The sequence below is a fragment of the Somniosus microcephalus genome, chromosome 21 (genome assembly GCF_052327205.1).
Source record: "Somniosus microcephalus isolate GS21.2 chromosome 21, FLI_Smic_1.0, whole genome shotgun sequence".
Classification (NCBI taxonomy): Eukaryota; Metazoa; Chordata; class Chondrichthyes; order Squaliformes; family Somniosidae; genus Somniosus; species Somniosus microcephalus.
This window is the reverse complement of record NC_141007.1, coordinates 55028227-55053080: the sequence shown is the minus strand read 5'-3', so window position 1 is coordinate 55053080 and position 24854 is coordinate 55028227. Positions and strand designations below refer to the sequence as shown.

Sequence of the window (24854 nt, the reverse complement as noted above, 5' to 3'; positions counted from 1 at the left end):
TTGATAGGGTGAAATGAAATAAGGTGGGAGAAGGCTTGTGTGGAGCATAAACACTGGCACAGACCTGTTGGGCTGAATGGCCTGTTTCTGTGCTGTGATATTCTATGTAAAAGATTCAATAATTGATTCTGAAAACATTTTTATTTGCATTCTTCAAAGTAGACCTCTACCACCAAGAAGGACAAGAGTAGCAATGAATTGAGAACATCATCACCTTCAAATTCTTCTCCAAGTCACACATCTTGTTCCTTCATTTTCGCTCGGTCAAAATACTGGAATTCCCTTTTTAACAATATTGTGAGATCACCATCAACACAAGGACTAAAGTGGTTCAAGAAGAAGGCCCACCACCACCCTCTTAGGGCAACTAGGGATGGTGCTAAATGGGGCTTATCAATGTCACCCACACTCCAAGAACAAAATAAATAACATAATTTGGTCAATAAAAGATGATTACCTGCAACCTGACCAGACTGACTCCAAACACTGTATTAAACAGGCCACAGACATGTGTGTGTGGGGAGGGGGGGGGGAGGGTGTGGTAGCAGATGTGTTATAGAGGACTTGTGGGGATGATAAATGTTAAATCCGTGAATCTTGATGTATGGTGTCCTTCAAGAAATAGACAGAGACTGCAGAGGAACAATCAACAGGTGTTTACTGGATGAGGGTTACTCTAAAACTAACAGTACAGATCCCTACTCAGGGTTTATATACAGGTGTGGTCACTGCCGGTACTACAGTATACAGGAGCTGTAAAAAGTAGTTCTCCCCTTAAAGGTACATACACTACAATAAATAGTGTCAATGAGAGATGGAGTCTTTTCAATATATAGAGGTAGAAATAAATGTTCACTTTCTAATCAAGTATATGACATAATAGCAGAGAACAGACGTGAAGAGTAAGGACATCACACTGTAAACCTCAGAATATTGAAAACTATTTTATGTGGATCTGGTTAATATGTCCCTTTACTTTCTCTCCTCTGACTTCTCTGCCCTCAATCTCACCCTTCACATGAAGCCCCCACCCATAATCACAGCCACCCTTCACGTGGCCTCACCTCCAAGATCTTGGTTACTGACTATCTCTGATCACTTCTTTGTCGCTCACTGTCTGCATGTCTTTGTCTACTTCCAATCCCGGTACCCTCACCCTATGCTTTTGGAGCAACTTCTGGCCAACCCCCTCATGACCACATTTTCTAACTCCCCCTCTTGTGACCTCCACTTGCCATGAGACCCCAGTGACTCTTGATGTGGTCACCAGTTACATAGTATTGCCCTTGTCCCCATCAAACTGTTGATAGTGTACCGCCCCAGCTGTTCCCCCAAGACAGTTCCCACCTCAAGTCAGAGTGTTGTAGACTTCAGCAAACCTGACATGTATCTGGTCCTGCCATCCAGTGCCAGTTTGGCTTGACCACCTCAAGCAATATCACGCCTCTCTTTCTACAACTAAACCTTCCTACTGTTCCAATATCATCTCGGCGGGCAAAGACAAACTCCTTCTCTCAGTTGAAACGGTCTCCTCCAGCTCCTTTCCCTTATAGCCTCCACCTTCAGCTCCAACATGAAGCACGAGAAACCTATGGACTTTTTCATCTAAAGGATTAAGATTATCCGCATAGCTAAGTTAATTGTTCCTACCCGTCCTAATGCATCCAGTACATCTCCAGCAAGGGCATTTCTTCCCACCCCTGCACTGTCACTTCCGATGTACCCTTATGGTTCCATCCTTGGACATTGAGTCATGGATGAGCCAAAACGTACACTAATTGAGCATTGGGATGACTGAAGCCATTGTTTTCAGCCCTCACCAAGAACTTCATGCTCTTATCACTGATTCTTTCTGCCTCCCCACCTGGTCAATCAGGCTGTAACAGCGAGTATGTAACCTCACCTCAGTATCTTGCTGGACCAGATCTGAGCTTCAAACCCATATCCTAGCCCTCACCAAGACTGCTTACTTCTACCTCCGTAACAATAACGGATGGAAAACCATGGGGAGCATGGCAGCGATTTCCCGATTTTCATTCTCGGTGGGTGAAACTCCATGCCAGCAATGTGCATTTGGAACATTGACATTGTTATTTTTATTTATTTTGATGGAGAAGTATCAGCCCACGCCTCAAAGCCTAAATAATGAAAATATTTTGTTGTACCCTTTGTCACAAAACACTTATCTATTTCTACATGAAGGTTTCTGTTACAGGGTCAGGAACAGAGCAACTTGCTCCAACAATGGTGGAGTGGAATACACTTTTGACTAGGTTTCAATCAGTGATGTATTGTGACTCCCTCAATCTGTTCAATGTAAATTTTGAAAAGTGTTAATCACAATTCATCTGCTGTTAAAGGTGTCCAGTTATGATTCGTAGTATTGCATACATCAGTTCAACAAATTATTCTGAGCATTAGGTTGGGTCATGATATATGGGAAAAATCATCAAATCTGATGGTTTGGGACAAACTGAAAGAGATTGTTAATTACCGGCAACTAAGTGAAACTTTCTGCAAAGAAATGAATATTTAAAAAGAAACAGAGGAGTAGAAATTTGCCTTGGACGGTAGCACAAAATGGGCGGAATCACTCGGCCACACGTTATACTCCCCACCCGATGTTCAGCTGCATTGACTTCAACAGAACTGTATATTGGGCGGGCAGTTTAACAGGTGGGCGATGCGATACCGCTCCTCTACATCAACATTGGCTCAGTGGTAGCACTCTCATCTTTGAGTCAGAAGGTTGTGGGTACAAGTCCCATTCCAGAGACTTCAGAACATAATCTTCCACACTGAAGGAGTGCTGCACTGTTGGTAGTGCTGTCTTTTGCATACACCGAGGTCCTGTCAGGTGGATGTATAACATCCCATAGGACTATTCGAAGAGCAGGGGTGTTTTCTTGGTCAACATCACTAAAATAGATTCTCTGCTCATTATCTCATTGCTGTCTGTGGGACCTTGCTGTGTACAAATTGACTGTCACATTTCCCTATATTCCAACAGTGACTACACTTCAAAAGTCCTTAATTGGCTGTGCAGTGCTTTGGGATGTCATGAGGTTGTGAAAGGCACATGATTCACACTTTATCCAGTGACCTCTGCTGGAAGTAAGTGTGTGTGTGTGTGTAGAAGATCACAGCCCTTTTCCCTCACTCTCACATCGAATGCCTTGCATGAGTAATTGCCACTTGGGTGAGGTACTGGAAGACAAGCCCTGCCTGCGGAACTGTAACCCAGCAACGAGTCAACACCTTCAGGAAGAAAGGGGAGAACATTTGGTGGGGGGGGGAATAAAAATTAATTTTAAAAACAGAAACAGACCTCTGGGCAGCCAGCAACCCAAGCTGTAGAGTGCCAACTCCCACCCACACATTGCACATTTCAGTCCAAGGCTTTAGTGTCTGCCTAATTCAGTTGGATTTTGCACCCTGCCTTGAATTGCTCTTCTTCCTAACCAATCCCACAGCAACACTTATTGCCAGTGGGGGTATCTGCAGCCCCCGTTAACACCCCTTGCTGTACCATCCCAGCTCAGCGTAACCTGCAAGGGAGAAAACATGAGATTTGTTATGTATTTAAGGCGGTTTGTAGCAAAGATAAACAAAGCTCAGTAAGCGGTTAAAAAAGGAGTGTTGCATTCTGATTTTGTTTCTAATCTACCTCGGTGTAGATTAAATTCAGACAGAGTTTCAGTAACTTACTATTCAAAATCATTTAAAAAAATATTGTGCATTGTGTCATTATTATATTTTTAGTAAAATGGTATTTAAAAGCACAATGAAGTATTGTCAAAATGGCAGCCAGCTCTAAATATAATTACCAATGTGTTTCTTATGTGCAGTTAGTCAGATATGGAATCATGGAAAACAATGAAAGGAACCAGTGTGATAAACAGTGGCTCCGGGGGAAGATTAATTGTCGCTGCTCCAATCAGTCCGTCACATAAATCATAAAGCACAAGAAGTAAAGTGACTAACTGAATAGAGCTGGGCCACAGCTAACTTTGGAAATGCTTATCAGCTTTCAGCTGGTTGTTGAGACCATGATAAGGATACTTTAGCGCGATAATTTTACGAGTTTGCATTGCCACTGGGAGGCCTTGCCCACTGATAGCGCGAATCCGAAATTTGAGCGTGATTATTCATTTGATTGTTTGCAGTGCATGGTTGAATTTCCAATTCGTGCTGCCTGCAGTGCAGACTTGGAAACTTGTCCCCTATATGTGATAGTGATGCATGGATCAAACTCGGTGAAAATCGTTGTTCCAAGCCATTTGCCCGAGATTTATTTTCATCAGAGGACTTGTGCCCCCTTTAATGTTAGCTCTTCCAACCCCCACACTGGATGCTGCAGTGATTGTCCTGCTGCAGCACCTCTGCATTTCCCTTCCGTTCAGTGACGGGCTCCCTCTGCTGAGGGGAGATACCACTGGGATCCCACCCTGCATCTGTAATGAGGGCTGACCCAACAAAATGGGTTGGGGTCAGTGTTAGAATCTGTGTGGTGGACAAAGTCCCACTCTGACCCTCCTCCGGTGGCTAAACGGGACGTGAGGAAATGCCAGCTCTGACTCTCTCATTTTGGGACCTGACAGAATTATAAGTAAACTCAATGGCCTAGAAATTCGGTGGGCTGCGCCACCAGTTAGCGCCCAAAGAGGGCACTTGGTGGGTTTAGCGCCACTGGCCACGCCTCCCGCGAAATTTAGCGGGGCGCTAATGGCGGCGCTAGCCGTTAGCGCTGCACCGCCACTGATGACGTCATCAGTGTGCGCAGCGCCCCGCTATTGCCCCGATCGCGAAATTTGATAGCGCCCCCTGCTGTAACGCCGGTCGCAATTTGCGACCGGTTCAGGGGAGCCTACCTGCGGCGGTAGAGGCGCTGAGGTGCGGGGCGGCCATTTTTTTTGCTGGCCACCTGCCAGCACCTCCTCGCGCAGCCGTCCCCGGCCTCCTGAGCCCCTACCCCCCGCGTTGTGCCGGCTATCTCCCAAGAGCCCGGCACTTCTCCTCGGTGCCGGGCTCTTTTGCCGGCACTCGCGATCTTAGATCGCGCTGCAGCAGGCCCCTCCCCTTTAAGAAGGGGAGGAAGGCCTGCAGTACCGCAGCGCGCCGTGCCGCAGCGTGTGGCGCTGCGGCAGGTTGCGCTGCGAACTTCAGTTGCAGCGCCCCAAGATGGATGCGGGGCGCCTCGAGTAGCGCCGCGCTTCCGTTTGGGGCGCTCAAACTGAATTTCCGGCGGGCGCTCACGACTCCTTCCGGGGCAGTACTACCAGTGCCCTGGCGAGACTGGTGCCACCGAATTTCTAGGCCAATGTTTTTGACTCTGTTGATATGCTTGGAAGATTATTCCAAGCATTTATCACTCTTTGAAACCTGCATTAAATGTACTGCTCAGTACTTTCCATTTAAATTCTCTGAAGGTTGGTTTTGATAGATTCAGTGGTATTTTTTCTTTCACCAGAGTCTTCTAAGAGTTAAGTAGAGATGGTCTGAATAGTTTATGAGGTAACAGTTGTTAATCCTTGCATTAATACTATTAGTAGGAAGTGGTCTCATTCTTCTACATTTGCGTGCGAATGTTTATAAGCCCATTACCTTCAGACTGAATCTGATGTGCAATGCAAAATTATAATCATCTTTGTCATGGGAATAGATTATCCACTTTCTTATATTAGGCACAATGGAAATAGTTGGCCTATTAATCAGCGTATCGTTGGTTAGCCTTTTATACTGGAAATCTCCCTAATAATCAGGCTAGTTAATCTGAGAGCTAATTTCCCCACCTGCCATGTACCAGGAAAACCCACCGCACACGTATGATGAAAATAGAACGTAAAAACTACACAGCCAAAGCTGCACAGAATGCACGACACATTAACAGAAAGAATGGCTGAAGGAAAAAAAAAACCTGATAATCTACAGGTGAACAGGTACAAGGTGCATGCCATGAAATAATCATTTTTATGGGAGGGGAGAGAACACAAGAAATAGGAGCAGGAGTAGGCAATTTGGCCCCTCGAGCCTGCTCATTGTGTGGAAGATTGAGAACAGTGGGATGTTAAGTGTGTCTAATAGATGAGAAAGACATCATAACTCATGAGTAACAAGTGGCGTACTGTAAAACCCACAGCAAACTTGCGTGTTGCTTTGAAGCAAGATGGAGTATATAACCTGTTACCCAAGATACTCGGCTTCAGGGAGATACTGACTGAGCAATTAGGGCTGGACATAAGCTACTGCAGCGATTAATGTGATCTCCTCCCCATCCCCAAGTGTATATATCTTCTCCTCCCATCCTTGACTAAATCCTCCTTTATACCTGCTGGGAGTCTGGCTGAGTGTTGACAGAACTCATCATGTGTGTGGCTGGCAGATTTGCCTGTATTCAAACTCACAAATTCAGCAATTTGCAACCACAGCGCTAAGCCCCTTAGACAGCAGGAGCGAATGACCTTGACCATGGAGCAACAGCTCTTGCGTTTTTGTTTCAAGAATCACAACAGTTACTTTTGTAACTATTGAGGTTAAGGATAAGAACTGAACTGAAAAGAAAAAGGCAGTGTTCGCCCAAACCAATGCATTGGGAAGCTGGAGGAATGCGCAGCTCTGGGTCAACCGTTGGCAATTTGGTCGGGGGACAAGAACGCCGCTACCAAGAGCTCCTGCTCCTCCTGGCTCCACAGGAAAGTTTTTTTTTAAATTTTGCTTTAAACCTTTAAACCTTTTTGTTGGTGGCCTCTGCCAAATCCACAGCAGTCGCTGAAGAATTCTGAGCAGGGGAGGCCCGATGCCTGCCCCGCTCATTGCTCTCCAATTTCTGTGAGGGGACCTAAAACAGATGTTAGGTCCTTCATTTACACACTTAAGGAGCTTAACGTCTGTTTTAGGCGGCTGCCAGGGGACACCTGAAAATTGGCCCAGTTTAACTTCAGGTTAAGTTTTTCGGGTGTGCTTGAGGTGTCGGATGTTAATCCCTGAAAATGGGCCTCATTACACTGGGTTTACGCCCTAGAAACAGGCAAAATGAGGTCCAATTTCTACCACTGGATGTTGTCTACTCAGACTTCCAGAAGGCATTTGCTAAGGTTCCGAATAAGAGATGGTTAGCAAAAATAAAAGCTCATGGAATTGGAGCTAACCTTACGATATGGATTGGTAATTGGTTTGGATGTAGGAGACAGAGAGTAGGGATAAAGGGAACATACTCTGATTGATGGGATATGACACTGGGGCCTCAGCTTATCAAAACACATATTAACGTCTTGGATGAAGGAATAAAAAAAGAAAGATTTGCATTTATATAGCACCTTTCATGACCTCAGGATGTCCCAATAGCTTTACAGACATTGAAGTACTTTTTTGAAGCGTAATCACTGTTGTTACGTAGGAAATGTAATAGGAAGTTGTTTATCCAAGTTTGCAGATGATACTAAATGAAGAGGCATAGTAGGTTGTGTAAATGGGAGCAGGAAGTTACAAAGGGGCACGGACAGACTAAGTGAGTGGACACAACTATGGCAGATGACGTTCAGTGTGAGATTATCCACTTAGGATCTGAAAAAGACAAATTGGACTATTTTCTCAATGGTGAGAGGCTAGGAGCAAAGGAATTTGGGTGTCCGTGTGCACAGACCACAAAAAGCAGGTACAAAACGTAATCAAAGAGGCCAAAGGAATGTTGGCCTTTATCTCAAGGAAGTAATGCTTCAGTTGTACAGAGCTTTGGTCAGACCCCCATCTAGAGTACTCTGTTCAGTTTTGGGCACCAAACCTCTGGAAATATAAAATAAAAACAGAAAATGCTGGAAATACTCAGCAGGTCAGGCAGCATCTGTAAAGAGAGAAACAGAGTTAACGTTTCAGGTCAATGACCCTTCGTCAGAACTGAAAAAAGTTGGAGATGGAACAGGTTTTTAAGCAAGTGTAGGGGCAGGGAAAGGGGGGAGGGGAGGAAAGAACAAAAGGGAAGGTCTGTGATAGGATGGCAGGCAGGAGAGATTAAGTGACAAAAGGGATGATGGTGCAAGGCAAAAGGAGATGGTAATGGGACAAGTTAAGAAACAAAAGATGTTTGTAAATGATGAAGTGTAAATGGCAATGGCAGAATGATTGACAGCTGCCATTTGAGAGAGAGTGAAAAAAGAAATGAAAAAAGATAGGGGCCGAGGTTATAGTCTGAAATTGTTGAACTCGATGTTGAGTCCAGAAGGCTGTAAAGTGCCTAATCGAAAGATGAGATGCTGTTCCTCAAGCTTAAGTTGAGCTTCACTGGAACAATGTAAGAGGCCGAGTACGGTGAGGTCTGAGTGGGAGTGGAGATATATATTGGCCTTGGAGGGGGCACAATGCATAGTCAGCAGAATTAGACTTAGGGTTTAAAGGGTTAAATTATGAGGACAGGTTTGTATTCCCTTGAGTTTAAGAGGTGATCTAACCAAGGCCTTTAAAATGATAAAGGGATTCGATAGAGAAATGATTACTCCGGTGGGAGAATCCAGAACATGGGGGGCATAATCTTAAAATTAGAGCCAGGTCATTTAGGAGTGAAATCAGGCAGCACATTGTTACACAATAGGTAGCGGAAAAGACTGGGGATGCTGGGGGTCAATTGAAAAGTTTAAGACTGAGATCGATAGAGTTTTGTAAGGAAAGGGTATCAAAGGATATGGCGCAAAGGTGGATCAATGGAGTTGAGGTGCAGATCAGCCATGATCTAATTGAATGGCGGAACTGATTAAGGGGCTGAATGGCCTACTCCTGTTCCTATGAGTTACACTGCCAATTCTCCCTGGTTATAAAAGAGCTTTGGGAATGTGAACAGTTTTCATCAAGTAGTTATACTGATAAATTATTCAATGTAAGGTGACCCTGGGGGATGTTGATGTGTATTTTATGAAGAACTGCTCTTGCTCAGAGGCTCTTTCAGCCTAGTTTACAATACTTTCTCAGAGTAAATGTTTCAGTATTCTTATAGGGAGGGATTTTGTCTCATTTGCAGAAAAAGTCGTTTGTTTTTGCCTTACATAATTTTACAGTGCTTAAAGGAAAATTGAACCATGCGTTATAAACACATCAGGATAGACGTTACTGTGAGGGATGTCATCGTACAGACATTTAATTAACTCAAACCCACATTTCTGCCTCTGGTATTTTAACAGGGATGTTAACAGGTTAAAATATTGGAGAGAGGAAGCTGGCACGAGCACATTAAGCATTTGTACATTGAACATCAGTGACAGCAATTTGCATGCTATTATCTTGTTTCTTCAATAAATAAAGGCAATGGAATTTGAAACTTATTTTTTATTATCTGTAGCGAATAGATAGAGTTATTGCTATCCTGTGGGGAAGAAGCGGTTGGTGAAGCTCTCCAACTATCACACGGTAGCACATGTGAGTACTACTGTCTATTTAAAAACTGAGTGTTTCTCTGTGCATCAGACCCAGGCTCGGCCATTAGCCAGGAGCAACATGATAAATTATAGTGTGTGACATGAGTAGGAGGATACTGAAAAGTCTAGCGGTGATTTCTAAAGAAGCAAAAAGAAACCAGTCTACAAATTTCTAAAAAAAAGCAGTCCTTTAATAATTATCAGTTTTTGAGATTTAATCAGCAGAACCCTACAATCTATCAGACGGGATATAATGTGGAACAAGTAGTGTCATTTACCTAAAAAGCACTCAGTGACACTGGACTGCAGAATCCGCGTGCTCAAAAGGCTGTAGGCCATCACAAAATGGTTCAGTGTTCATCATAACCTGCCCAGCCTCCATGAGCCAATAGTGCACATTTTAGCAGAAACCATTAGTTTGTTCCACCAGTGTCCATTGGGACAAGTAAACCTGTTCTGGCACGACCACTTGGGTAGATGACTGCCAGTTACCATGGAATCCAACGGTTGGCCCCTATTCGCTGACATAATTCATAAAACTTAGCTTTAAAAGTAAAATAAAATTGAAAAAAATCCCTTGGAGACGGCTTAACCCAATCTAGGCTAGAACAACGCTACAAGTACAGACCAGTAAGAACTTTGTGTTTTTCACACTGAAACAGAAAAAGTATATTCGAAACCTGCAGCCATTAATGGGGCTGATTGAATGTGGCATAAGATGCAAATTGATCTCTGATCTTTCAAAGTCATGTGAATTTTCACATTTTTAATCTGATTTCAGGCAGTTTACACTACAATGTTATTGTACTAAAATGTATGAAATGGTATCATTTTCAGTATTAGTTAGGTAACGCACTTTTGCGTACATTGGCAATAGCACTCTTGGATTTTATTTTCACAATTCTCAATATACGGCTGGGATAAAGATGGTTATGGCACTGGAGGGAGCGTTCAGATCATGGTCTGTCAGACTGTTAATCAGCCTGGAAATCCTTCCATTGCTTCACTCTATTCTTCAAGGGAACAGTGTGAAGATATGAAAACAAAACAACCCCAGTGCCATACCATCACACGAACCTTCTAAAACAAAATGGCAAAAAGGTGCAAAAGTCCATAAAAATATACACAAACCTAAATCGCACTCACAAGGAATAGGAGATAGGACTACAACACTGTAGGCCTGATTCTTTGATCCATGACCCCTGACAATGCAACTCCTGGCTGGGAGTGCAGGATTGTGGAATCACACCTAATATTTTTACTTCAGTTCCCAAATGCCATTAGCCTTCCCAGTTGAACAGAGGGAATATGAAGACAAGCGACATCTTAGGGAAAGTTGGTAAGAGGAAGTAAGGAAATACAAGGGACCTGCTAAGAATTACAGAGAGTATCCAAGGAAAACTATACTTGCCTTGGAGGCGGTGCAATGAAGGTTCACTAGATTGATTCCTGGGATGAGAGGGCTGTCCTATGATGAGAGATTGTGTAGAATGGGCCTATACTCTCTGGAGTTTAGAAGAATGAGAGGTGATCCCATTGAAACATACAAGATTCTGAGGGGGATTGACAGGGTAGATGCTGAGAGGTTGTTTCCCCTGGCTGGAGTGTCTAGAAGTAGAGGGCATAGTCTCAGGATAAGGGGTCGGCCATTTAAGACCGAGATGAGGAGGAATTTCTTCACTCAGAGAGTTGTGAATCTTTGGAATTCTCTGCCCCAGAGGGCTGTGAATGCTGAGTCTTTGAGTATATTCAAGGCTGAGATAGATAGATTTTTGGACTCTAGGGGAATCAAAGGATGTGGAGACTGGGCGGGAAAGTGGAGTTGAGGTCGATGATGAGCCATGATCTTATTGAATGGCGGAGCAGGCTCGAGGGGCCGTATGGCCTACTCCTGCTCTTATTTCGTATGTTCTTATGTTAAATCTTTTCCCACTTTTTGTGCAAACATGCATCCCAGTAGCATAAATAATTGGATTCACTGTGTACTGTGTATTATACATTTACGTTTTTATATTTTGTACAGTTTAAAAGCGTTACAATGACAGGGCAGTAGCGACCCATGCTATGAAAATCTTGCTGGATGTGTGAGCTCTTGAATGGTTTCAGCATTTGCTGCACTTGCTTAAGCTCAAAGTTACTGCACTTTAGGAGCAGTGGGAGACAGTGGGGTCGATTTTCTGGCCGCCATCGGGCGGCTTTCCAGGCGGGCGGGGGCCGAAAATTGGTGAAAAAGTGGGTCAGGACCCCCCCCCCCCGCCTGATTCCCTGCCCTGTCCGACTTTCGGACTGCCGTTTCTACGCGACCCGCCTCAGTCCCGGCCGCCGCTGGCGGGACTGGTTGTCGGAACAGTAATGAGCAATTATCTCCTTGTTGAGGTAGATTTTCTGGGGCCGTTGCGACTTTCGGGCTTTCCCCACATCAAACACGCCTGCAGGGAACCCCGCTGATGAGAGCTGCCGTGAAAACAGTTGGCTTGCTTGCTGTCAGCTGCAGGTCAATGAGGGCTGAAAAGATTTAAAGAGGCAGCATTTGCAGGCTGCAGGACCTTGTTGATGAAGGCTTGGGGGAACTTTTTGAAGGCTTAGGAACAGCTGTAGAAAGTTGGAGCCTCACACACTTCTCCAGTGTGAGCTCCTGGGAAGCCCCTCTCACCACCCTAACTCAGCGCCCCCTGAACGGAGGCATCTGCCAGAAGCATGGGAGGCCTTTGGTACCTTCCCTTCCTGGCATTAGAGGATCTCCAACAGCAGAGGCGGCAGCAGCAGAACCAGGAACAGCAGGATGAGCACCAGGAGCACCAGGCTGCTGCTCACTCACCTGAAGCTGCACAGGCCAGAAGGGGCCAGCGCTTGGAAGTGGCTTGAGAGCACCTTACTGCGCTTTAGGGGGCCAGTGGGACCCGTTTCTGCACTGGCAGTCCTACTCAGAAGGACTTCCATGAAGATCTGGTTTCTCTGTTCAACAGATGGCCAACGCTCCTCAAGAAATGTCATTCTCTTATGAGCATTCACCATGTTTTCCGTACCCTGGCGAGTTATCTCCTGCATGGAGGTTGCCAACCTTTCCATGGTGATGCGTTCATGCGCCAATGACTCCACAAAGGCTCTGCTCATGGTCGCTGTGGACTCCTCCATTCGCTCCACACTCACAGCGACCCTGGAGACAAAACCTGCCAGAGACTCCTGCATCTGTGCATGGAGATCCATCACCTCTTCTCTTGCGGATGGACCCAGAGGCAGAGGGTCGACATGCAGCGCAGCTGAGCTGAGCTGGCAGAATCCTGCGCCCTCCGACGAGGACTCTCCACTGCTGTCCCTGTCTCCAGAATCTGCTGAGGCTCACTTGTGAGCTGTGAAACACCAGGTGACAACACTACTCTATGTCCCAAAGGTTCCCCCGAGGTGTGAGTGTCTGCGCTGGTGCTGGGTGCGCTTACTTCTGCTGACGCTGCACCCTCAGAGGTTGGAGCTTCCTCTGAGGAGTCTGGCTGCACAGCCTCTTCCTCCTCCACAGTGAGGACGGGGGCTCTGGATGGTACTGTGGGGGAGTAAAGGAAGGAGTTAGAGATGTAATGCCAAGGTTCTTCTGGTGACTCCCAGCGAGTTGGCATCTTCTGACACCTGCATCCATGCAGCATTGGTCTCAGTGGGAGACCTCTTCCTCCCTGACCTAGGGAAGAGGACCTCCCTGTGGGCCCTTACCCCATCCAATAATGCCTGCAGTGAAGCCTCGTCGAATTTGGAGGCAGCTCAGGGTCTGGCACTGGCCACAGTTGCTGCAGGCTCCTCTGCCATCCTGTATGGTTCGTTTGGAAGCCTTCAGAGGATGCAGTGCTTGCTATGGACCTTGAAAGCACCACGAATGATGACATCATACTGTGGGGATTTCTGACTCGAATTGGACAATTAGCAAGACTTCCCACATGCTGGGAATTAATTGGCCACTTGAGGGAAAATTGCGTGGAGCTGGCTGACACTTTTTTATGTGTGTCAGAAACCCCACATTCGGGGAAACCCGACCATTTCCCACACAAGCCGAAAATCGGGGCCAGTGTGTCACACAAGGGAGGCGGGCAGCTTTCCAAGAGGTGGTCTTCCCACTTATGACATATATCCTGTCATTTGCACCTCAGTAACGTCGGGTACAGGATACACCAGTGCATGCTGGTGTCCAGCATTGCTATGAGTCACGGAGGGAGGGCGTACACTTTAAAGGGCCACTTTGCCTAATACAATCGATTGCACGAGGCAAAGAGAGAAATTAAAAAATATATATATAATTATTCATCAACAGATGTACTTCAAAGTTCCCTCTGGCTCTCAACTGTACAGCAAGTGCAAACAGGCAGAGACCTGCTCTGCCCCTTCTTCCTCTCCTTAAAGCCCCGGTAACTGATACAGATAGGCTTTAGGCAGAGAAAAATTGGCCCCCACTGTTATAGCACGAGAGTGTAAGGATTTAACCAGAAAAGTAATGCAAACAGAATCCTTTCAGAGTGAGCTGAAGAACTGCAAAGGATTGGGTACGTTACTGGGATTAATCATAGATCGTCAAAGGGTGGAAAGGAAATCAAGGATGAAATTTGTAGGAATATTAGAAAGGAGTGTATTAACGATAGAGTCGTAATTACAGGAGATTTTAATTATACAAGATTGGCACGGAGAAAATGTTTGTGGTGAAAGGGGGGAGTTTTGTGAAAGTATTGAGAACGGTTTTCTCAGTTGGAGGCGCTGATTTTTGTCTCACTACCACCTCATTTACGCCTGTAAGCAGGGTAGTAGTGAGATGAAAATCGGGGGGGGGGGGGTGGAATGGCAACTTACAGCTGGAGGGCTGCCCATTGCCATTTTCGGGATGACCTCGATTTAGACGGCCGGTGCTCCCACCAGAAGCAGGCGGGGGCCTAATTAGAATATTCAAATAGGAGTCAACTAATGTTGTCAGGACCCATGATGCAATTGGTGTGTCAATTAGTGCTGCCACTGCTACTTCCTCAACCCGACACAGACTGAGCGAGGTCTTCTTCTTAGGCAGTGTCTTCTTCTTAGGCAGTCCCTCGGAACCGAGGATGACTTGCTTCCACATTAAAAATGAGTTCTCAGGTGACTGATGAGTCCAATGCGGGACCTACAGTCTCTGTCACAGGTGGGGCAGATGGTGGTTGAAGGGGCGGGTGGGTGGGGTGCTTGGGTTGACGTGCGCTCCTTCCGCTGTTTGCGCTTGGCTTCCGCTTGCTCCCAGCGAAGAGACTCGAGGTGTTCAGCGCCTTCCCGGATGCTTCTCCTCCACTTTGTGCGGTCTTGGGCCAGGGATTCCCAGGTGTCAGTGGGGATGTTACACTTTTTCAATGAGGCTTTGAGGGTGTCCTTGAAGCGTTTCCTCTGCCCACCTGGGGCTCTCTTGCCGTGTCGGAGCTCCGAGTAGAGCACCTGTTTTGAGACCGGTTGGGAGGCAAGCCATTTACAGCTCTAATTAAAGGGATCATTAGCTGCAGTTAGGGAAAACTGGAAGCAGGTCTGGCACTCATATTTTCTTAATTCTTTTCGGAGTATTGAACCTTAAAGGCTTCCTTACATTCATCTCCTTGCTGCTGGGTATGCTCATTAAATTTCCCTGACGTTGAACCGCCCCCCCCAATCCCCTCCCCCCCAACACCCTCCCCAACCCGACCCCCCCACCCCAACCCTCCCACCCCAATCCCCTCCCCCCACCCCAACCCTCCCACCCCAACCTCCCCCACCCCAACCCCCCCACCCCAATCTCCCCCACCCCAACCCCCCCACCCCAATCCCCTCCCCCCAACCCCCCCACCCCAACCACCCCTCCCCCCAACCACCCCTCCCCCCAACACCCTCCCCACCCCGACCCCCCCAACACCCCACCCCAACCCCCCCACACCAACCCCCCCACACCTCCCCCCCACCCAACCCCCCCCACCCCCCCACTCCAACCCCCCCCACACCTCCCCCCCATCCCAACCCCCCACCCCAACCCCCCACCCCTCCCCCCACCCCCACCCCAACCCCCCCACCCCAAACCCCCCCAACCCAAACCCCCACCCCAACCCCCCCACCCAAACCCCCCACCCCAAACCCCCACCCCAACTCTCCCACCCCAACCCCCCCACCCCAACCCCCCACCCAAACCCCCCCAATCCAAACCCCCACCCCAACCCTCCCACCCCAACCCCCCCACCACCCTCCCCACCCCAACCCCCTCCCCACCCCAACCTCCCACCCCAAACCCCCCACCCCAACCCCCACCACCCTCCCCACCCCAACCCCCCCACCCCAACCCCCTCCCCACCCCAATCTCCCACCCAACCCCCTCCCCACCCCAACCCCCCCCACCCCAACCCCCTCCCCACCCCAACCTCCCACCCCAATCCTCCCACCCTCCCACCCCAACCCCCCCCCACTCCAACCCCCTCCCCACCCCAACCCCCCCACCCCAATCCCCCCCACCCCCAATGCTTCCTATCCTTCCCTTACGGTGCTCCTGTAGGCCCATGATCAGTATCTACCCACTTGATTTCTTGCACTCCCAAATGTATATATATTGGCTGTTGTCTTCATGTTAAAACTGAAAGTAAAAGACAGAAACAAAAGCAAACATACTGGTTGGCCTGAAATAAAAACAGAAAGTGCTGGAAATACACCACAGTTCAATCAGCATCTGTTAAGAAGGAAGACATGTTAATCTTTCGGGTGTAAGACTCTTTCTCTGCCCTAATCTATCTTTTCTATCGAGAGCTGCTGTCTGAACAACTCTGTATTCCAGCATTTTCTGGTTTTATTTCAGATTTCCGTTTTTGTTTTATTTGTACTTATTTTGGTTGACCTTTTCAATAAAATAATCCCATTTGTCAAGATAATTTTGACACAATTTTAAACAATGAACCAATTTGTTTACGCACTAGTTATTCCGAATAATAGTTATAACTAGTTGTAACTAGTTGCTAACTTGGCAATATTAGTGACATAATAAATCCCAGGTAAATCTGTCATGGCTAAATGGCTGTTATTTTTTTTACAGAAGTAGTGTTACGGGTTAAATGTTTTTTAAGGATGTCAGTAGGCCTGTAAATGCAGAGGTGTTGCTCGATTTGGTTCTGAGTAATGAAACAGATCAGGCTGACGAGCTAAATGTACATGCGCACCTTGAGAGTCGTGATTGCAATATAATAAGGTTTAAGATCCAACTAGAAAGGGGAAAAGTCAGTAGAAAAAAATAGAACACCAGATTGGATTAGGTCAGATTTTAGCAAGATGAGAAGTGAGTTAGCTACGGTAAGGTTAAAGGAGAACTTAGCACACACGACTGTAGAGCAACAGTGGGATGGTTTTTAAAAAAATAACTTGTGAAGGTACAAAATAAGTATATGCCATTAACAATGAAGGAAACAATTACAGGAAACTCTCTTTTTACCGGCACCTAAATAACCGAAAATCTCTCTTAACCGACAAAATTCAGGAGTAGATTCAGGTAAGTTTTACTTCATATTAGTGGCCGTGTAACTGGGGTTCCTGGATCTGTGGCCGTGTAACCGGGGTTCCCGCACCTGTTGCCATGCAACAGGGACGCCTGGATCTGTGGCCGTGTACGGGGCTCTCGTACCTTTTACTATACCTCTCTGTATAATCTGGACTTTTTGATCAACCAGCACCAGGCCGGTCCCGTCGGTGCCAGATAAAAAAGAGTTTCCTGTAATAGTTTTAGGATGCCATGGATAAATAAAGAGGTTAGAAACCGATTAAAATTGAAGGAGGGCCTATGAGGACTATATGAATAATAACAAGAAAAACTAAAGGAGAATTTGCGAAAATTATAAAAGAGAGATTAAAAGTGGGATAAGGAAAGTTAAGAGAGAGTATGAGAAAACATCAAAAGAAACAGTATGGTATTTACAACTATATCAGCAAAAAGAGATTTGAGAGGAGAGGATTGTCAATTTGTATTTAATAAAGTACTTTGCATTGTACTTTACTAAAGAGCATAGGAGAGGAGATGAATCCTGAAGTGGCTGAGAGTGAGATGAGAGATATTGAGATGAATAAAAGGAAAATTTTAGATAAATTAGTTAAGCTAAGACAAAGTGCTTGGACCTAACGGGATACAACTTTGGATCCTGAGGGAGGTGAGGGAGGAAATTGGTAATGCCTAGAAATTATATTTCAGGGCTCTATTGAGTGTGGATATTTGCTGTAGAACTGGAAAGCGGCCAAATGTAGTGCCCATTTTCAGAAAAGACGCCAGAGCTAATTACAGGCCCGTTAGCTTAACATCTGTGATAGGGGAAATTTTAGAGTCTTTAATTAAGGATGAAATTAGCATGTATCTAGATAAAGAGAAAATAGTTAGATGTAGACAGCATGGATTTCAAAAGGGACAATCGTACTTGACAAACCTCAGAGAATTCTTTGAGGAGGTAACAGATATAGTGGATGAGGAAATGCAGCGGATGTAGTGTACATGGACTTTAGGAAAGCCCTTGACAAGGTTCAACATGGAATTAAGGGAGGATAGCAAACCAGATTAAAAATTGATTAAAGGGAGAAAAGGAATGGCAGTCTTGATTTAACTCCGGGCCAGTTTTTGGCAGGTGAGCACTGGTGTGAGTTAGAAACTCACCCGCTGCTGCAGAAATGAGGCCTGGGGTACTTTAACTTCTGGGCCTCATTTAAATCCCGCTAGCTGGCTTCCCACTTGTTCTGGGCGGGAGGCAGCGGCAAGTCACACGGCCAAGAGTCCACCTGAAGAGACCAGGTAAGTGGCGGGATCAGCTGTCAACTGTCAGGGAGTCAATTGTAGCACTCCCACTCCCATCCTGGTGGAGATCAGCGTGTACCACCATTAGGTTTGCTTTGACACACTATCTCAATCAAAATGGCTGTTGGATGACAAGTTAGTGCCTAAGAATAATTTCCTTGTTAATCAGAGACAGGAGAAGTGATCACAAGGCATCCCAACAACAGCAACAACTTGTATTTATATAGCGCCTTTAACATTGAAAAATGTCCCAAGGCGCTTCACAGAAGTAGAATCAGATATAAGTCAACGTTAAGCAAATAAAGCAGATATAGGAGATACAGCAGATAATGTGACTAAAAGCTTGGTCAAGGAGGTGGGTTAGCACATCACCTTGATGGCTATTTTGAAGAAGCTAGGTTGGATGAGACAAACCTCAATGGTGGGTGGCCACTGAAGACACACACACTGTTCCTTAGAGGTATTTTTATACTGAAATAGGAAATATTGGTGGCTCGGCAGCCTCCTCGTTATTAAAAGTCTGGAAATTGTATCCTGGATTATTCCTGTAACTGCTGTCACTTGGATGTGACTTTAATGTGAAAAATGCTCTTCTCTTCATGAAGCAACCTTGGAAATGTCCAAAACTGATGTGAAGAACAACAGGGCTATTAAAAATCCTGTTACAATTGTAAAAGTGTTTCATATTTCAGTCATTAAAAACATCATGAATAATGATTGAAAAATAACTGGAAAAAATGTCACTAATCATTTCTAGGAAATGTTTTCAGAATCTTACTCCAACTTAACTTCAAACTTAGTTGCGTATGCGCCCTGCAGGACTATTTCAAATGTTTTGGGCAGCCTCAGTCCACTTCCTAGTGGTCAGGTGCCTACGGTACTTCACTGTCCCTAATTTGGCCATGATTGGCAGTGTCACTTGGAAGATATGTCATGCGAGTGCTCTAGGGATGCTCTTCTAAGGTTGGGACTGAGTTGCATTGTTGGGTCAGAATAGAAGGAGCTTCATTCTACATTTTGTTGTGTTATACCTGGTGTGGACGTGCTTGACCTGTGAGTGTGCAGTCTGCCTACTCCCTGAAGACAAAGCTACACAAATCAAAGGCAGAGCGTTGTGTCGGTGCGGCTCATGTTTACACTGAACAGTCACTAGCATCCACCTAGTTGAAACTTCAAGGCGTGGGGGGAGGGGGAGTAGAGAGAGGTCAGAATTTCTACCAGTGTGATAGCAGTGTGAGGGCTGGATACTACAGAGTTCATTCCAGAGTTCAATCCACGCCATTTCCACTGCTTAAGCAAGTCAGGGGGTGGGGGGGGGAAATCCATAGCCCTTCCATCCAGGAATGTGCAGGGAGGGCTGGAAATTAGGCTGACATCCAGTTTTGGAGGGTTCGAATCCTGCACAGGGGTTTCCAGGATACTTTGTTGGGCACAGAGCCTCCACCCGTCCCAACATGACCATCAACATTATAGGGGTCAGGCAGTACCTATGTCATCAGCAGTCCCCACGTTCCCAGCCCTCAGAAGAACCCAGCAAAGGGTTGATAGAGGTACACTTGGTGAGACTAGGTGGACCCACCATCCGAATGGCAGAAGTGGGGTCCATCTAATGGTTCATGTGGGATTGTGGCCTCGGCCCTGAAGAAAAGATTGGGATTTTTTTCAAATGGTTAGCATAACGATATTTCCCAGCGGTCCCCAGCAACCCTCGTCCAGCCACTCTTCCATTGGACTTTATGGTCTCTCTTCTATGGCGGACATTCTAGATGGGCTCCTAATGGCGTAGGTGCCTGCCATTGCTATAATGATGAAGGGACCTCCCCCTAAGCCCAAGAACTTTGGCGGGGTCAGGGGCAGAAGTCCCAGTTGGTTGCATTTAAGCACTTATGCTGCCCCTATATATATTCAGCCCAATGTAGTGTTGTGTTTAAAATTGGTTGAGAAGGGAAAACTGCAGCTCGGGCTCAGGAAAAGGTTGTTCAAATTACTGAGCTTTGACTTTCAATGATTCACTATTTTCATTGCGTAGGTCTTTATTAAATTGTGGCCAATGTTCATTTCATTAAGCAAATGGTATGGCCAGATTTCTGGTTCTTTTCTGGGGGAGGGTGGGGGGGGGGGAGGCGGGGGGGTTTGTGCCAATTTTCTCCCTGAAGGCGTTAACCCTGCTGGGGTATGTCTCCACAGGGATCAGGCCTCCTCCAAAACTTCGCCTCGATCGCCATTCTTTGTGTATGAGCATTAAAAAGAGTTCACACTGGTGGCTGGACAGCTCACCCACTGCATTGGACAATCGTACATTCACCACCCACGATTTTCCAGTACGAAGCGGCAATGAGCATAGTTTCCCCCGCTGCCAGTGGGAACTCCAAACATTACCTCCAGAGACTTTAAAGCCTCTTATGTTGTTTTCACATTAAAGGACAAAGTGAAGTCACAATAATCTTAAAAATAATTACGTCCGAAAACCTTTTTTTAATTGGCCAATTGCTGGAGCCCATTTTGGAAACAGGGCTACAAGCATCCCGGCTATCCCATCATGCATTTGTTACAACACCACAATAACTAATAAGAACATAACAAATAAGAGCAGGAGTAGGCCCTCGAGCCTGCTCTGCCATTCAATAAGATCATGGCTGATCATCGACCTCAACTCCACTTTCCCGCCCGATCTCCATATTCCTTGATTCCCCATGAGTCCAAAGATCTATCTCTCTCAGCCTTGAATGTACTCAAAGACTCAGCATTCACAGCCCTCTGGGGTAGAGAGTTCCAAAGATTCACAACCCTCTAAGTGAAGAAATTCCTCCTCATCTCAGTCTTAAATGGTCGACCCCTTATCCTGAGACTATGCCCCGTAGTTCTAGACACTCCAGCCAAGGGGAAACAACCTCTCAGCATTTACCCTGTCAATCCCCTCAGAATCTTGTATGTGTTTTTAATGAATGAATCAGGATTTAGAAAGTTGCTAAGAAGAAATAAAGAATAATCTCCGTGCTGGAAAGCACGCAAAGTAAGCAATCCAATGATTTCTTTGGTTGAAAGCCCAAGTTAGGGCAGAGTGACACTATACAGTTCTCGTAACTCTTTACTGTTACTGGAATATTCTACTCATCAAAACCTATTGCAATATACAAAAACAGTTCGGGGTGGTATCGAAAAATGTCGTTCCTAAGACCATGTATTAGTCTATCTCATGGACAGAATACGTATATGGAAGTTCTTTGAATCTCCTAAGCAAGTTAGCTCTAGTAAATCGAGAAGAAAAATTAGAGTACATGATTAACAAGCCTGCTGCATAAAACAAAATAGCAATTTTTAAGCGATATAAAAGTATTGGTTTCTATAAACAAAAGTTAATTCTACAATCGCAGCCTTGTTTTTTGTTTGCCAGCATAGACCTATTAGCACAGTACATTGTATCACTTTTAAAAATATAATTGAAATTGAAATGACTCCATCTCCTTAAGGCATTATCAGAAACTTTTTTGTTGCCTCTCAAAAGAATGAATGTTATTTTTCTCCTTTCACACTGTATTGATTGTTTAGTAAGTGCTGACTTTTACAGTATAAGTCCCAATAAATTCGTAACAAGAATAATATGCCCTTCTAAATTTTAGTGATTATAGTTTTTAACTGTAGTCTAAGTAAACCTGCAAAATACCTCACCTTGTCTGATGGACACCAGGCGGCCATTAGAAGCCCGCAAAACCACTTGAGGATGACTCTGCTCCAAATCGAAGAGGTCATCTTTGCCGGGCTTTGAGTTTCGTCCAGATCTTAGAGTACCAGTTGGCCCCATCGCACTCAGATATTTTCCCTCATGATCCTTGAAGGCGATCTTCCCAGCTTTAAATTCCAAAGTGTAGCTAGTGTCCTGATCACGCTTCTTAATCAGTTTTCCGTCATTTCTGAGAAATCTATTGTCACAAGTCTGGATGCTATACTTCTTCTCTTGATAGATCAAGGTGATGAGGGCGTCCACGCCCCAAGGGATGTTGCTGTCAGCGGAGAGCTCATCTTCTTGGACTGAGAGATGGGCATATCTTTTTCGACTGACACTTAGAAGATTGGCTTGAGGGTGGTTTGCCAGGTGGATGGACCAAAGTTCTGAATCGGTAATGGTCTGTGCAAAACATGAGAGACGGTCTTCAGATCCGCCAAAGTACCGCTTGTGGGGTTCAGACTGTAGAGTCCATCTCCCATCAGCATGCGCAATAACCGTGAACCTGCAGTCAACGTCAGGTTTCTCTGCCTCACATGACACATTGCCATCCTTATTAGCCAACAGGTAGCGCCCGAGGTGGCTCTTGAAAAAGACTACAGAGCTGTTCCCTTCATCTTGTTCCAGCACCCAGATTTGCTTTTTCTTTAGGCTGACACCAGATGCATTGACTTTGAAACCAAATGCTTCTGCTGTCAGGTACTTATTGTTACAATTAATTAAGCCAAATTGGATCTTTAAAGCTTGGTGGGTTCCGTTAGTGGGCATTTTTTTTTCTTTCAGGTTATTTTCCTTCTCGCTATGGAACTTTAGAACGGTTTTTCAGTGGGAGCTCAGAAACACAAATACAGGCACTTTTTTTGATCTGCTCCTGAGAGATTTAAATTAGACCAAATAGCCAAAACACCTAAATCCTATAGAAGCAGCCAATGACGTCAGCTTAAATGCCCAGTTCCCTAACCTCTTAGCTCGTCTGCGATGCTTTATAAAGCCTTTAATTGCAATTATCCAACGGGTACCTCAGAAAAGAATTTGCATGTTATGAAGACTTCGTACTTCAGATTGGCTTTTGTACACGTCGACTTTTTGTGAAAAAGTAAGTGCTTGTCTCAGCTGCTGCAGTCTGCTCTAATTGTTCATGCCGAGGATTATAGGCTCACAGATTTTAATAAACTGCCAGTGCTTTGTAATTAATAGCAGAGCTTGCTGGAGCAACAAAGGGAGTTTTATGTCAAACAGTGGTCCTTTTGTGTGTTTCCTTTCCTTCCCTTGCGTTCCAGTGGATACGTTTCTTCAGACTTACTTTGTTGGTTGTAGAGTCCTTCCTTTCTCCTGTTTTTCTCAGTTCACCTTTGTACACCAGCGTGCCCAGCCTCTCAAATACATCCCTCTGCTTTGGTCACCAGCTACCTGTCCCTCTGAATTCTTGTGCAGTATCTCAGGTGAAAAACCCGTTGAAATGTGATAGCCTTCCCTGCAGTTGAGTTGTCTAGGCGTTCTCTTTCTTTTTTGCTGGAGTGTAGAGTTACTCTGTTCTCTGATTCCTTCTCTCCAGGTCACCTACAGCCGTCTCCAGTTTTACTGTTTAATCCTCTTTGCAATTATCCCAGGGCCGCTGTTTCTCGGTTTTAATCCTTTTATCCTGTCTTATTCCAAAACACCTTCCTCCATCTGTGCTGTCTCTACCTCCAGTTATGCGATTCCCTGGTAAAAGACTCATTACAAAAAAAAAGCGGAAGATTAACTCATAAATAGATATATAATAGATATTCAGTTAAAGAACATGGCAGGTGAAGGAATATATTACTGTATTCGCTGCTAGTGTGTGAAACTTTAATTTACACACACATAAAAGCAGATTGAAAGACTTCAAAATTCGACGTGCCTTCAAAGGATGACAAAACACCAAACAAATTTCAATGTAAACCAGATTACATTTTTGTGCTCTGTTGTGAATGTTATATACTGTAGATACCAACTCTGCCTCTTCTTTGCTTTCAGCTCAGAATTATTAACAAGCACTTAAGAGGATTTAAACACCAAACAAAAACCTTCCTAACTTTTTTTTTATTTCAAGAATAGTAGGAATCAAGAGTGGATCTTCTGTACATTCATCAAATTCAATATTAGCAGAGAAATAATTTTTTCGTGTTTATGGTAGTAAGTATGGTGATATTTTGAGTTGCAAAGGATACTCCATATATTGAGTTTTCTTTGAGATTCATTGCGGATTGAGTCATTCTACCGCCGTTCTTATATCATCAACATGCACTACTGAACAGCCTTGTGAGGTCAGCTATTGATCTGAAAAGAAAGGGAAAGACAGACTTTTTATAGTGAGCCACAAATGATAGACAGTAATGGAGAAATACAAGTCCGCTCTCCAGATTAGGAAGAGGGTGGAGCAAGGCTCTTTATTGTATTAGTCACAGACAAATGACCCATCAAATGCTGAATATCACTGTTCTGCATCAATCTGGAGATTTTCCATTTACTTGTCTCCAGATTTTGTGACCTGCACAGGTATTTGACATGAGTAGTAAAAACGTTCATTTTCCATTTCTGAAGTTCCAGTTCTAGCCCTTAACATAACTAATGCCTTAGTCTGTCCCCTTCAAAACTGATGGGTATCATCAGTCCACAACCTGGCTTGTGGTTGGGACACTTCACCATAGTGGAGTATTCCATCTATGTGGGGGGGTGGGGATAGCTGGTGGAGTGTTCTATTCCATGGGGAGGATTGAACGGTTATATATCACCTGCTGTTTAGAGTTGCTACCTATCTCATTTTGAGTTAGACATTCCATTTTTTGACTGGGCTGTCTTAAAATTTCAAAAAGTCCCGTTTTTATATCTCATTTTGAGTTAGACATTCCATTTTTTGACTGGGCTGTCTTAAAATTTCAAAAAGTTCCGTTTTTAAAACATAATCCCTATTTTTCCATTTACAGGCACTTCT

At 45.1% G+C, this 24854-nt stretch overlaps 1 protein-coding gene across 4 annotated transcripts in view; it reads right to left on the bottom strand.

Moving 5' to 3' along the window:
- Nucleotides 1-24541, bottom strand: part of fscn2b (fascin actin-bundling protein 2b, retinal) — a 34451-nt gene extending 9910 nt beyond the window's left edge. Inside the window, exon 1 of one of the 4 annotated variants that reach the window (XM_085963649.1) lies at nt 21841-24541. In XM_085963649.1, coding sequence (XP_085819775.1) covers nt 21841-22663 — 823 coding nt within the window. In that variant the 5' untranslated portion in view covers nt 22664-24541. The remainder of the gene's footprint in view (nt 1-21840) is intronic. The other 3 variants (XM_085963651.1, XM_085963648.1, XM_085963650.1) reach the window with 3 other exon arrangements.
- Nucleotides 24542-24854: the final 313 nt, after the last annotated feature.